General features: G+C 40.1%; 1 protein-coding gene across 1 annotated transcript in view; it reads left to right on the forward strand.

The window, feature by feature from the left end:
• LOC149267371 (uncharacterized) overlaps positions 1–14,594 on the forward strand; it is a 30,645-nt gene extending 16,051 nt beyond the window's left edge. Inside the window, exon 5 of the mRNA XM_089432413.1 lies at positions 13,959–14,594. Within this exon, the coding sequence (XP_089288539.1) occupies positions 13,959–14,340 (382 nt within the window). The 3' untranslated portion in view covers positions 14,341–14,594. The remainder of the gene's footprint in view (positions 1–13,958) is intronic.
• The last annotated feature ends 962 nt before the right edge of the window (positions 14,595–15,556 follow it).

The raw sequence follows: 15,556 nt of genomic DNA on the forward strand, positions 1-15,556 counted from the left end.
CCTTATAAGCAATTCGACCCATATAAATCTGGCAAGTTTATTTTTGGAACTTGGTCTTGTGATTGACTAGTTAACTGAGTCTAACTAACTCATGTAACTCGTCCTAGCCACAAATAACCATTGAGACTTCTAACTCGCACTAGGAGACAAACAACTGAGCCTCCAACTATTCACATGAGTTAAATTGCCTCATGAACTCGCTCTAACTTTTAGGAACTCATCCTAACGTATAGGAATTTGTCTTAAGTTATAGGAACTGGTGCATGCTAAAGAAAGACTGCTCGTGGTCTCTTTGATTAAGACACAAGTCAAAGAAGACCTTGCTCGCTACTATTTTCAACAGTAGGAATCTCGCTAGATTTTGAATCTAGCAGACGCATAACAAGAGATCCATGCCTAAACAGATTAACAAACTCTCCAAGGTGGTATTCACCTACAACATCCAATTTTCCTCTCTCTTAAGCAGTTGCAGCATCATGGGTATGGGTTGAAGCATCCTTAATCCATAGTTTAAAAAACAGGGAATCAGTTGGTTATCATTGTTTTGATCATGTTCTCCCTTCGAAATTGAGTTTCCCCTCAACCATCTGACTTTGAGCATCACTAACCCTTGCTTTGACCATCATTGGCCCTTGCTTTGACATCAATGACAAACCTCTCAACAATCTTCCCCTTTGTCATTGATGGCAACACACCTGTAATAACTCCCCCTGAATAATGCCTCTCTTGTCGTAATGCTTCTTGATCTTTCTCCCCTTTTGACATCAATGGCAAAGGATCACTGCTTTTGTCTTCTTTGCCACTAAGGACAACTCCCCTTGAGCTATTGCATTCAGTAACTAGTGTAAACTTAATTTTGAACAAAGTAGTAAATAAGGGTAGTTTGAACTTTGAATGGCAATGTGGCAACCCGTTTTCTTTCCTTCCAACCAAGATATATCTTGGCTGGCATCACCTCTATAAAGGAAACACAATGTTATGGCATGCAGCCTTGTAAGCCTTGCAAATAACTAGAAAAAGGACTTGTACTGTTGTTGAGGTTAGATTCATCTAAATGAAGTTATAGACAATGTAAATAGCTTGTTTCTTCTCTGTTGAAAATAGTACCGAGGAGAGGTGTTACTAGGCTTTTATCCCTTTTAGCCTAGTGAGCACATTAATTACTTTTGTCTCAATGACATTTGAGTTAAATTAATATCACGGGTGGAAAAGACACTTAGAAGTGTTGTACCATGTACTTTTTCTAATATTAAAGGCACTTTTACTTTATAAAGTGACTTATGTGTAAAGTACTAAGTGTACTTTTCTAATATTAAAGTGAGGTGAAAAATCATTTTTTGAGAAAAATAGAAAAGATACACAACTTGAAAAAGGTACTGGGAGACTTTTAAGTGATGGGGCTAATGTATGAGGGTGGTCATTTGAGAGAAATGGTCTCAACCACACATCTTTAGATTTGAGGATTAAATTACAGCCATTGGATCATAGGTTTAGGGATTCAATCTTTTCCAAGGAGACAAAAGAGGAAAATGGAGGTTCATTCTTCACTTCACACTTGAGAGAGAGCATGACGAGAAGAGAGGAGAAGAGAAAATTAATGGAGGAAGAGAGATTGCAGCAGTGAGAAGGGGGCACATATTTGGAGGAGGAGGTTGTATAAAAACACGAAAATCGAAGAGAACAACTACAACATGCATGAATTTTAAGGCAGGGAGGCACAAATTTCGAGGAGTTCTAGAACGAAATTCGAGTAGTTGTAGAACGAAATTCAACACAGATTTCAAGGCAAATTTTGGGCACATTTTTTGAGGAGTCGGGCAAAGACAGTTTGCCAAATTTCTGGGCATGTAATTTTGTGGAAATCTGAGAAATTCAGTGGGCACAAATTTCTAGAATGAGTGAAATTAATGCTTCAACAAAAAGAGAGATAAGTACTGTGTTTTATCTACTTATTTAAATTTTCTCAAGCAATAAAATCCTCCTTTGAAGATCGGTTTTCCCCAAGAGGCTATGGGGTTTTTCGGGAGTCAGATTGACCAAAAACTACTCTCAAATGTGTTGAAAGCTTCCATAATTTTTGCATTAATTATCAGCGAATAGGAAAGTGGAAAATTAGTAGAAGCACCCTTTAATGTTTGCAATAAACGCACATTGAAATTTATATCAGAATGTCAAAACATGTGGGTTGGGCCTAAACAAATGCATGCAAAATTGTAAACTGGGTAAAGGGTGCAGATCATTTAATTTTTACATGGTATCAGAGCAAAGTTGAGGCTCAGATCTCAAATTTCACTCAGCTAAGAAAGAGGGGAACAAGCATTAAATTCAGCAAACAGTGAACCAAAAACTTGTCAGAAACCTAAAGACTTTAGTAGTTTAGAGGGAGGAAGGTTTTATCTCACAGATTTGCTCCACATTGTTGGTTGTAGGGTCATGGCTACAGGGTTGAGAGTAGAGGACAGATTGGCAGAAAACTTTGGCGCATGGAAGGAGAGAATTATGCTTTTATTGGAGGAAGTTGAAGTGTGGGATGTTGTTGAAGCAACTTTACAAGCACCCACTGATCCAACTTAGTTGGTGGAGTTCAACGGGAAGAATGTGAAGGCAAAGAGGATCCTTCTAGATGCCATCAAGGATCATTTATTCCCTCATATGTTTGGGATGAGATATGCATATCAGATGTCGGAGTCCTTGGTCTCTTTACACCAAAGTTCTAATGAGAACAAGAAGATGGTGTTGAGACAAAAGCTACGCAACACCAAGATGACCAAGACTGACAATGTCACCTCTTTCCTCACCAGAGTCTCATAGGTGAAGGATGAGTTCTTTGCCATTGGAGAGACTGTTCCAGAGGCGCAGTTGGCTAGGATTGCCTTAGACGGATTCATCAAGAAGTGGGATGGATTTATTCACGGCTTGGTGGCCAAAGTGGTTGGAGGAGGATGTGGGACGATTTCATCCAGGAGGAGATCAAGAGGAGTGCAAGGGGGGCAACAAGAGTGGTGGGGGAGGTGAAGAGGAGAATGTTGCTCTTGTGGCAAAGGGAAAGAAGGGTAAGAAGGTCAAGAAGGGGTCTTCTAGTGGAGCAAAGCAGGAGAAGGGGAAGCAAAAGGCTAAGGAGAAGGACATGAGCAAAGTGAAATGCTTTGCTTGTGGGAAGATGGGTCACTATGTTGTTTAGTGTCCAAACAAGAAGGGTAAGAAGAAACAGGGAGTTGCAGCGTCAACATATGTGGATGATTTTGCGGCTATATTTGATTCAGTGTGTGCTTTGGTGGTGAGTTTAGCCACTCATGTCACATCTTCCTGTGCATGGTTCATAGATAGCGAAGCATCTTGTCATATGACCAGAGTTAGAGAGCACTTCACGAGCCTTTTGGAGGGATGATATTGACTTGGAGGTTGTGCTTGGCGACAACTCTAAAGTCAAAGAGGCAGGAATGGGATCGTTTCATTTCAGAGGGCGTCCTCACCTCCTTTGAAGAGTTTGATATCAATCTTTAGCTTGAAGGACAAGGGGTTTGAGGTATTATTCCGAAAGGGACAAGTGTTGATATATCTCAGGGGATTTGGTATCGAGTCTGCACGTGTGATTGGAGCTCGTAGTGGGAGACTATACTGAGTTTTGTTTCAGCCTCTTCAAGCTATGGTAGCGCAAAGCAGTAGCAACGAGTTATGTGAGCTATGGCACAGGAGTATGGCCCACTCGCACCATGGAGCTTTCAGGATGTTGAGGGAGATGGTTACAAGCTTGCCTAACTTCAGCACAGAGCGTCATGATGTGTGTAGGGGGTGTGCTTTGGGAAAGTACACCAAGACTTCTTTCCCGACCAATGACAGTAGAGTTGCAGGTATCCTTGATTTGATTCATTTTGACGTATGTGGTCCTATGCCCCATGTTTGATTGAGTGGGTACGAGTACTATGTGACCTTCATTAATGACCACTCTAGGAGGAACTGAATTTACTTATTGAAGACTAAGGATGAGGTCTTCCATAGATTCCAAGAGTTTAAGGCTCTTATGGAGAACCAGACAGGGAGGAAAATCAGGGTGTTGTGATCAGACAATGGAGGCGAGTATACTTCCACGAAGATGAGAGAGTTTTGTGGGAGTGTTGGCATCAAGAGGGAGCTCATTGTGCCTTGTAACCCCTAGCAAAATAGGGTGGCAGAGAGGAAGAATATGACCATTGTGTTAGCGGCTAGAGCAATGTTGCATGATTAGAGTTTACCTTTCTTCTTGTGCGCTGAGGTGTGTAACACTGTTGTTTATTTGCAGAACAGGAGCCCGCACAGAGTCTTGGGGAGCAAGACTCCTGGGGAGGTGTATATTGGCAAGAAGCTGAAAGTTGGGCACACCAGGATATTTGGGTGCCTTACATATTCACATGTCCCTGAGGAGAAGAGGACAAAGTTGGAACCCATTGTAGAGAGGGGTATCCTAGTGGGTTACATTGAGACCAACAGAACCTACCATATATATGTTCCTGCACAGAGGAAGATTGTCCTAAGATGAGATGTTACATTTGAGGAGGAGAGGGCTTTGGGGAGGCCTCGAGAGGTTGATTAGGTAGAGCAACATGCTCCTCAGCAGGGGGCCACACTATAGGTTTCAGGAGCATCAGGTGGTGCATCAGGATCAAGAGGTTCACCTTCTTCAAGGGTGACAGGTTCACAGAGTACAGGATCACCTGGTGCAGGTTCATTAGGCACAGTATCTCAGAGTTCAGGATCTCCTTTGGTTATTTCAGAGCCTTCCTTGTGAGGAGGAGAGGCACCAGTTGAGGATTTTCCCATACCACCACAGGAGACTACTGCAGGGAAGAGGAAGCCAATATGGCTTCGGGAGACCTTGAAGGAGGCTCAAGAGGTAGTGGGGAGACCCAAGTGGTCAGTGAGGGAGAGCAGACCACCAGAGAGGTTGGGTGGCTTTGTGGCAAATGTTGTGGAGACAGAGCCAACTAGTTTTGAGGAGGCCGCCAGTTAGCAGATCTGGAGGGATGCCATGTCGGAGGAGTATGCCTCTATCATGAAGAATGATGTTTGGGAGGTAGTGCCACGTCCTGATGGGAAGTCAGTGATGACTTCCAGGTGGATCTACAAGATCAAACATGCTGCGGAGGGCAGCATGGAGAAGTTCAAGGCTCAGTTTGTTGCACAGGGGTTCTCACAGGGAGAGGGAGTTTACTATGAGGAGACTTTTGCACCGATTGCTCGTTATACTTCCATTAGAGCAGTGATATCTATAGCAACTGAGATGAGATGGAGGATTCACTAGATGGATGTGAAGATCAACTTTCTCAATGGTGTTATACAGGAGGAGGTGTACATTGAGCAACCTAAGGGCTTTGAGTTGCATGGGAGGGAGTTTCATGTGTGTATGCTGAAGAAAGCCTTGTCTGGACTGAAGCAAGCTTCGAGGCATGGTACGAGAGGATAGATGCCTACTTGCAGCAGATGGGTTTCCAGAAGAGTGATGCAGATCCGAACCTATACTTTATCAGGATAGGTGACGATCCACTCATTCTGGATTTGAATGTGGATGACTTGTTTATTACAGGGGAGGACAAACTCATCCAACACTGCAAGAGAGATCTTGCTTTAGAGTTTGATATGACTGATATGGGGTTGATGCATTACTTTTTGGGGTTGGAGGTTTGGCAGGAGGATGGGCATATCTTCGTGGGCCAGGGCAGGTATGTAGGTGATATCTTGAGGAGATTCCGTATGGATGGTTGCAGGCCTATGGCTATTCCTATGATCACCAACTGGAAGAAGCCGCATGCATCTGATTCTGAATTGGTGAACCCTACTTTGTATCGACAACTGATCGGTTCATTGATGTAGCTGGTCAACACTAGACATGATATTTGTTTTGCAGTCAACACACTGAGTCAATTTATGATGTAGCCCAGGAGAGTACACTGGGTGGCTGCAAAACATGTGTTTAGGTACTTACATGGCACAATGGATTATGGTTTGGACTATGTCAGATGTGGTGGAGCCAGATTGATTGGTTGCACAGACTCAGATTGGGCTGGTAGTGTTAGTGACCAAAAAAATACTTCCAGATGTTGTTTCTCATTGGTCTTGACAGTTGTGTCATGGTTCAGCAAGAAACATAGGTCAGTGGCATTGAGTTGCGCAAAGGCAGAGTACATGGCAGCTAGTCAGGTAGGGTTCGAGGCATTGTGGTTTCGCAAGATGCCTCATGGTTTATTTGGTTAGATAATGAGACCAACTACAATTTACTACGATAATCATAGTTGTGTTAAACTCTCTAAGGATCTAGTATTTCACGATCGGTCAAAGCATATAGAGATCAAATACCACTTATTGGGCTTAGCGAGGGGTAGTGAAGCTTGAGTATATAACCATTGATGAATATGTAGCAGATATTCTCACTAAGTCTTTGCCAAGAGGCAAGCATGTTTTCTTTAGAGACAGGATGGGAGTTGTGAGCAACACCTTCCTCAGTAAGGAGTGTTGAAAATAGTACCAAGGAGAGGTGTTACTAGGCTTTTATCCCTTTTAGCTTAGTGAGCACATTAATTATTTTTGTCTCAATGACATTTATGAGTTAAATTAATGTCATGGGTGGAAAAGACACTTAGAAGGGTTGTGCCATGTACTTTTTTAATAGTAAAGTCACTTGTACTTTATAAAGTGACTTTATGTGTAAAGTACTAAGTGTACTTTTCTAATATTAAAGTGAGGTGAAAAATTACTTTATCGGAAAAATAGAAAAGGTACACAACTTAAAAAAGGTACTAGGAGACTTTTAAGTGATGGGGCCAATGTACGAGGGGGGTCATTTGAGAGAAATGATCTCAACCACACATCTTGAGATTTGAGGATTAAATCTTAGCCATTGGATCTTAAGTTTAGAGATTCACTCTTTTCCAAGGAGACAAAAGAGGAAAAGAGAGGCTCATTCTTCACTTCGCACTTGAGAGAGCACGAGGAGAAGAGAAACTCCATGGAGGAAGAGAAATTGCAGCAGTGAGAAGGGGGCACAAATTTCAAAGAGGCCGTACAGCAGCACGAAAATTGTGGAGAACAGCTACAACAGGCACACATTTCAAGGCAGGGAGGCATGAATTTCGAGGGGCTGTAGCACAAAATTCAAGGAGCAGAACAGCTCGAATTTTGAGGAGGAATTTGCTGTCGAATTTCAGGACAGCAGCCACATGCAGTGTGAAAATTGAGGAGGGTTTCTGCAGCTGTCAGGCATGATTTTCGAGGCAGCAGAGTCACTTTCAAGGCTTCAACATAGAATTCGAGGCACCTTCCAGCACAGATTTCGAGGCAGATTTTGGGCACATTTTTCGAGGAGGTGGGCAGATAATTTCCTAAATTCTGGGCATGTAATTTTGTGGAAATCTGAAAAAATCAGTGGGCACAAATTTGCAGAATGAGTGCAATTAATGCTTCAGAAAAAAGAGAGATAAGTACTGTGTTTTATGTACTTATTGAAATTTTCTCAAGCAATAATCCTCCTTTAAAGACCGGTTTTCCCCAAGAGGCTGTGGGGTTTTTCTGGGGTCAGATTGACCAAAAACTAGTGTCTCAAATGTGTTGAATGCTTCCATAATTTTTGCATTAATTATTAGCTGATAGGAAAGTGAAAAATTAGTAGAAACACTCTTTAATGTTTGCAATAAATGCAAACTGAAATTTATATCAGCATGTCAAAACATGCGGGTTGGGCCTAAACAAATGCATGCAAACTTGTAAACTGGGTTAAGGTGCAGATCATTTAATTTCTACATGATCTTTAGTGGTTATGTACTCATCAGGCACTGCTCTGTAGAATTTTGCTGATTAGGCTCCAAGTTCTCAGGATTGCCTCCACCACCATCTTTTTTCTTGGATTAAAATCTGGTTGGCTCTCACTTTTTAATGCGATCAGGCAAAAGCTGGACAAGATATCCAGTAAAATAGTAACATGACCATTGTAAGCAGCAATTTCACGAGCTGCATTGTCTTCATGTAAAATTAGAGCCAAAACATGGGATGTCCGGGACAGCATGCTATTATCCTTTCCAGGATCTATAGTACAATGTTCCAGTTGCTCTACAAGAACTGATATAACCTTAGCTCAGCCCTGTCACCAGCTGAATCCATTTTAAACCTGTGGAACACTAAATTGGACTATCGAGTCTGTAACCTGTGTCATCAACAAGACCAAGTTCTTTTCATTTCCCCTGTTATAAGTTGTTTTATTCAGGAGTAGACAGCTTACATCATCTGTACTTTCTGTTTATAAATCTTCCAACACCTCTACAGAAATGCTCCAATTCCTTTGAACTAATTTCATATGTCCTCCAATCTTTGGAAATGCTCAACCACTGAAGCCCCTAGGTTCATCTTTAGTGACCACAACTAAAACCTCAATTGGGTGATTTATTGCATCAAATTGGCCATGATGTTGCAAACATCCTTGGAAGTTTTGAAATTTGCACTTCTTAGTATTTGTCCATTTGGTGGGGATGGAAATCAGGTTGATGATGCATGGGCTTTTCCCATGTTTTCCTGATATGCATCCTTTACTTTCTGCTCAATAGAAGAAGGTTTTGAGACTTCATCAGTGATGTAACCTCACAGTCTGTTCAATATGAAAACATGTTTCATGGTGTCTGCCCACATACTGTTGTTTTCTGCACCTGAAAGTTTTTCTGTCAAAGCATTTAACACACCATGGATAGAGGATGATGCCATTTGCACACATGTATATTTCACAAGTTCAATTTTGTCAGTCGAACTTAGTGCCAATTTAACTCTGCTTTGTCACCAAAGGAGTTTTCTATGCAGACATAACTGAGAAAGGCATAGCAAACTATAATAGAAATCAATCAATCAGAGGAATACTTAACACACTAATGTTGGGTATCATATAGCCTACAAGAGCTTTGCTGAACTTAACTTGGTTTCTATTGATGAAGACTGTTTCATGAGCATGCCTAACTTTCTCAGTCTCATTCTTAACTCTCCGACACAGATCTTCTTTGGTCTCCAATCTCACAGACTCCAAATATCTTGTTGCTCTAATACAGTGTTGGGAGAAAGTTTGCAGATCAAGAAACAGTGTGATGCATGTCACCTTTAAAATGCTGAACTCTAGCTAGCATCAGGTGCATGATATAAGATACAAACCATTGATCCAAGTCTCCCTTTCTTGCTTCAGAAATAAGAGTATTGCCATCATCCTCTGCTCTTGCAGTAGCTAAGTTGTTTCCCTTGAGCTATTTCTGAAGGTTAGAGGGGATCCTGAAGCCCACTTGTAATGTCATGTTCTGTTTTGTCTTTGTCAAGTCATGGATATCTTGATCAGGAACATCAGAAGTCTGGTTCTGAGAGGAGGAAACACTAGGAGATTTGGGAGAGCTTCCTTTATCATCTTCACAAGAGTTTTGCTTGCTTCTGTACTTGCAACTTTGCACAGCCCAGTCATCTATCTATTTCTTGCATGCAGGATGGGTCTTCCCTTAAACAGAGCATAGAGCTCTTTCAAACTTCTTAGGCAGAATCTCAGTGAATCATAGATTCTGCCCTAGGCACATAACCATTAAGCAACTTGAACAAGTGCCTTGAGCATTCCAGGCAAGTTCATTTCCGGGTTCAACCTGTTTTCTTCTCCAAACTTTTGTAGTATTTTCAGATAACTTTTGTTCCTTGATTTGTTTAGGAGCCCACTTCACGCCACTTCTACAGTCTCGTGCTATATGTCCAAAATTGTGACATTGGTAGCATTCTGTATTGTACTTGAATGACGGAGCAACTGATGTATACTTTCTGCCAGTGAAGCCATTTGGATATTTGTCTTGTCTGTCTGCAAACCTGCTTCTAGGGGTTTGATGATAACTTTTATAATCATCCCTGCGATAGGCTCTTCAAATCCTAGCCTTATGCCCAACATCTGTACATGAAGAACAATGACCAAAAAATATACTTGGGTACCTGGATGAAAAGGATTGCCTTGACGAGGTTGATATTCTGAAGATATTCTGCCTTGGAGGAGGTTTAATCTTCTGTTGATCTTTACTGTGTGTGGATCTCTTGAGGGCATCATCATAGCTTCTTGGACTAGTAATATTTTCAGCCTTCCGTTTTTCATTGTGATTTGGCTTTTGAAGGATGATGGCTTCCGGTTTTTCTTCATACTTAATCTTTGGAAACTTGGAGCTTGCCTCACCTGTATAACCAAGACCTATTTTGTCGCATGGTGATCTCTGGCAACTGAGAATGTCATCTGATACTTGTGTGCTCTTCAATTTCTTGTTGAGCCTGTCAATCTTAACCCTTCATGCGACAACTTATTTTTCACACTTCTTGCAATCTTCTTCTTTAAGAAGAGTCTTTTTGGTAGAAATCACATAGGAGAAAATTTTCTCCTATGTGATTTCTACCGAAAAGACTCTTCTTAATGTAATATGGATCACAGAAGCTTGAATTCAGAAATCTTCTTCTTTCTTTAACATTTTGATTTTCATTACTTCTAAGTTCTTTGGCTCCTCTTGGTTCTTCAAGTTGTGTCTTCAAGGAAATGATTCCTTCTCCAAGTTCTCTCTCTTGTTGGCCAAATTATGCTTCAAGTTTGTTCATGTCCTCAGATCTTGTTTTGAGATGACTTGTCAAAATACCTTCTCTTCTTTTTGCTTCTTCTAATTGGAGTCTTAGGACAACAACTTCTTCCTTTGTACCATCAAGGTCATGATTCTTCTTTTCAAAAATTCAATGTCTTGCATCTGCTTCTTAAGTTCTTTATTTTCTTCTCTCAGTGTATTTATTTCTTTTAGAGCAGCCACAATCTCTGCTTTAAGGTCTACTTCAGCTTCTTCTTCATAGTCTTCTTCATCCTCATAGTATTCAAACTTCCATGCTTTTGGTGTTTTCAATTTTGCCTCCATCTATCTCCTTTGTTTCTTGATCATTTCTGTGATCTTGTTCCACATGCTCCGGTTTTGGCTCAGCAGACACCAAGACAAATTCTACATAAAACTTTTGTAGATTTTCCCAAAGACTTTTGGCTGAAGAACATTGAACCACCTTGACTTTTATGGATTCCGATAGACTACTCAAGATTGCTTTCATCGCTTTTGTATTGTATTTTTTTGACTCCTCTATAGCTATGCTTCCAATAACAACTGATTCCTATATTTCACAACCAAGATTCATCAACTAGTGCATCATTTTGACTTTCCACAAATCATATTTTGTTCCATCAAACGAAAGAGGTGGGAAACACAAACTTTTTTCAGTATTTTTAGATGTTTTGACAGCATAGCATTGGAGGGGAGGGGGCTTCCTTTGAATGCTCGGAGGACTGTTTTCTTGATCTTGCCATTTTCCCTTCTGGGATCTTCCTTCCAGCTGTCAGGTTGTGATAGAAGGAACCTTGCTCTGAAACTAATTGTTGGAAACACTGAGAGGGGGGGGTGAATCAGTATTTCATTGATTAATCAATTTTAATCATCAACCCATCACAATATTAACCATCTAAGATTGAACACGAACACAGAGGATTTATAACTGAAATACAATTTCTTTCAAATTTTCTTAATATATAAAGAGTACAATCAAGTTTATCGGTTTCAACTGAAACTTTCGTAGGCACCAACCTATGGGAGACACCAATCCCCCAATTGAGCACCAACTTAATGAATTTGTGGGCACCAACCCACAGGAGACACCAATCCCCTGGCTGAGCACCAACTCAGCAAAAATGCATGGGCATCAACCCAGCTCCAAGCTATATTGTGGATTTGTTGTCAATTACGTCTTCCTCAGATAGTCATCACTTTACCATGCAATCAGTAGATTTTCACTCTCAACTCTGATTATAGCCACCTGGTCTCCACTTGAATTTTCTTCTTTTTCAAATGTTCCTAGTTCATCTTGCAGGTCATCAGTCTGCACTTGTCATTACCACTATTACTCAGATTGCTGCAACTTGGTCTTGCATAGTCCAGATCAAGGGACTTGTCAAAAAGAGATTCTTCAGTGCTAATGTGCCCTCTAATCCTAAGAATGCCCTGCTAATATAAATCACCAGATCAAATTGGCACTATTCTGTTTTTACAGGTCATATATACCAAATCAGACTTGATCTTTTTGCATGATCAAATTCTTTGCTTCTCACAAGGTCCAATGTCTATCAGCTCATGCACTAAATCGCTTATATTGGATTCACAACAATGCAGCCATCGAATCAGACATCAGCCACGATCATACCACAGACACTACAGGTCATGCACTACAAAACGTATACAGAATACACCAAAACAGAGAATCAAAACACCATCGAATCAGACCACACAGTCAATAGACTTCAACACTGTCCACTTCAATTGCAATCATCGAATGCGTTATATCTGTTACGCTAAAACTCAGGCGTTGTCTTGGCCTTTTTTCACCTAAGAACCCTTCGCAGCTACGTCAGGAAGCTTGCTTCAAACACAGAATTTCTATTCGACTCTGTTCATTAGATGAATCACTCCTCAGATGGCTCGGATTTCTTGAAGATTTCAGACCTGATTTTTTAACAATCTCCAAATGACCCTCAACATACGTGTATTTATATGAGATATGTATTGTCCTTTTGGAGGGGCCGACCTGATTCTGGCAGGAGCTGGCTTGTATGCTGAGCCGACTGGTGCATATTTTTATCATCGCTATTTTTCCGCACTGTATAAAGGTTGAAATTGTTCTCTGCTCCAAGGTATATATATATCATCATCCAGAATTTAAACTGCTGTCATCCAATCAATAGCTCCCTCCTCATGCTTGCATATCAATAAAGAGATCGATTTCATCAAATCACAACTACAATAAATATCCATGGTTCCCGAGGAAGAGATGCAAGGACACCAATAACAGCATTGACTGTTCCAAATATAACTGTAGGAATCTGGCAGACACATAACAAGAGATCCATTCCTAAACAGATTAACGAACTCTCCAAGGTGGTATTCACCTACAACCTTCCAATTTTCCTCTTTTCATCAGTTGCAGCGTTATGTGTATGGGTTGAAGTATCCTTAATTCATAGTTCAAAAAAAAACAGGGAATCAATTGTTTATCATCATTTTGATCATGTTCTCTCTTCGGAATTGAGATTCCCCTCAGCCATCTGACGTTAAGCATGGGTGTTCCTTGCTTTGACCATGTTCTCTCTTCAGAATTGAGTTTCCCCTCAGCCATCTGACTTTGAGCATGGCTGACCCTTGCTTTGACCATGGCTGGCCCTTGCTTTGACATCAATGACAAACCTCTCAACACAATTGCTGAGATGGCTCTCTCAACATTTAGTGCTTGCTCATTGTGTGCCTTCTCCCTTGGCCCAACTTTTATTTTATAAGCTTGAGTTGTTAACTGAATCCACAAGCCTCATCTCCAAAGTGATTGATGGTTGAGATTGGATTTTACTTCACTAGATTAACTCATTCGATTAACTTTGTTGTATAAAAAGAAATTACTTTATTCACTAAAGTAATTGCTAAGGTTAAGTGTGTATTGGGCGACTTCCGCAAGCCTAAATATATTGGCTTGTGCAGAAGTACCTGCCCGAGCTTCAAACATCAAGATATTGCTGCACAATGCCACATGCTAGCGAATAGGTCTAAATTCTTGCAGAATTCATCATCAGTTTGCTAGAATTTTGTATTCCGTGGACTTACCCTAGTTTAAATCTGTATAAAAATTAAAAAAGATAAACTAAATATTTCTGCAATCAGTGCATAACTAAAATTTAAATTATATCGCAAAAGACAAATGAATGTCATTGCTCTTATATACTATAATATGGGTTTGTACTTTGAGATTTTTTCAGACTTTTGTTGTATTGGCCTTTTGCTGTGGCTTTTTTTGTTCTATTATTTTGAGAAAGCAAATAATTTCCAAGGTATAGATCATTGAACTTGTTTTTCCAATCTGATTTTGATGTTTATGTCGAGCAGGTTCAGTCCCGAGGCATTGAGCATTCAATTTTCAAAGGGTCTTCTTGGTTGGTTGGCTCAGTTATTGCTGTTAAAATTGTCATTATATGCACTGGGTGGTGGAGAAGCTCCAATTTTAGACCTCGTTGCATATGGGGGCTATGCTTTTGTAGGCATAGCTCTTTCTGTTTTGGCTCGGACTATTTGGAGTTATTCTTACTATGTCGTGATGCCTTGGACGTGCCTGTGCATGGGAATTTTCTTGGTTAAGACGATGAAGAGAATCTTATTTGCTGAGGCTAGGAGTTATGACAGAGATTCAAGCAGGCATCACTACCTTCTGCTTTTCATGGCAGTTGCTCAATTTCCATTGTTCCTGTGGCTTGGATACATTATTGCCTAGTTTAATTTTTGTTTGCTTTTGTACATTTAGTATCTTGTATCACTCAACCTGGAGCCCCCTTTTTTTTCTCTTGCCATGGCCTTTTATGGTTTATGTTGGCACCTTCTAGTGTTCTCACATGATAGAAAGATGTAATCAATGTATTCATGTTTTTCGAGGCAGACGACAAGTCTTTGGGGTGCAATTTCTTAGAGTGAATTTATTGTATAAGTTAGTGACATTCAACTTTTTTTAAAGGAATTTGCTCTGAGAAATGCTGTGATTTATGCGGATAACATTTCTGAGAATGTTGGCCGGTTTGTTTAGTAGTTATCAATTGTAAATTAGGTATAGGCAATTTATTTCCATATCCTCAAACATGACTGGAATGATTACCCTCTAGTATTGGGATACCTTCTAAATGTATCAAAGAGCACTTTGATTTCACAACTAGAACTGCCGAAACTGCCCCATCAACGATGTACCACCCAACCAACAACGATTTCCCTTAACCATAATTGATCATTAATTAGTTTTTATTATAGCTAGTTAATGTGTTTTGTCTTTGATTAAAAAGTTGCAAGTTATTCAGTCTGCCAAACATACAATCTCCAATTCCACTCAAACCTATTGAAAGGTGCTAGCTATATAACTAGGCGGAGAAACTAGTTAGATTAAATTTTGTCCAACTCCAAAGAAACATCTGAATATGTTTATGTACTTTTGGACTTAAGCGTGCTTGCCCAATAAAGGATAAGCTCATTCAGATGCTACCTCCACTGCTTTTATGTTGCAGGAACCCATCATAAAGATTATATATTGGATCACAGATTACTCTTAGAAGCTTCACTACTTTTATGTTGTAGGAACCCATTATAAAACAATAGATATTAGATCATAGATTACTTTTAGAAGCCTTTATGAACTCTTCTCTAGTCACTATTCTGGTTCTTGTGCACATAAATGATTTTGATTCTTCATTCTAGTTTGAAACTAGAATTGTTATATTTTGGTGCATTGGTTTATTTATGTCTGTTATACTCTAGCCATGCAAATCTGAACATTACATTATTAAAGCGCAGGAAAAATAGTTTATAGTTTCTATAGCATCTGTATGAGCCATTGAAATTGAATATTTACAAGAATATGTTATCATCAGTCATTTGGGTTTCTACATCCTACTTTGAAAATGTTTACCTTCAATTGATCCTATCATTGAGGTGAAACTGAAATGGTT

Source organism: Pinus tabuliformis, chromosome 6, assembly GCF_031772625.1.
Source record: "Pinus tabuliformis cultivar Carrire ecotype Pingquan chromosome 6, CPIR1, whole genome shotgun sequence".
Lineage (NCBI taxonomy): Eukaryota > Viridiplantae > Streptophyta > Pinopsida > Pinales > Pinaceae > Pinus > Pinus tabuliformis.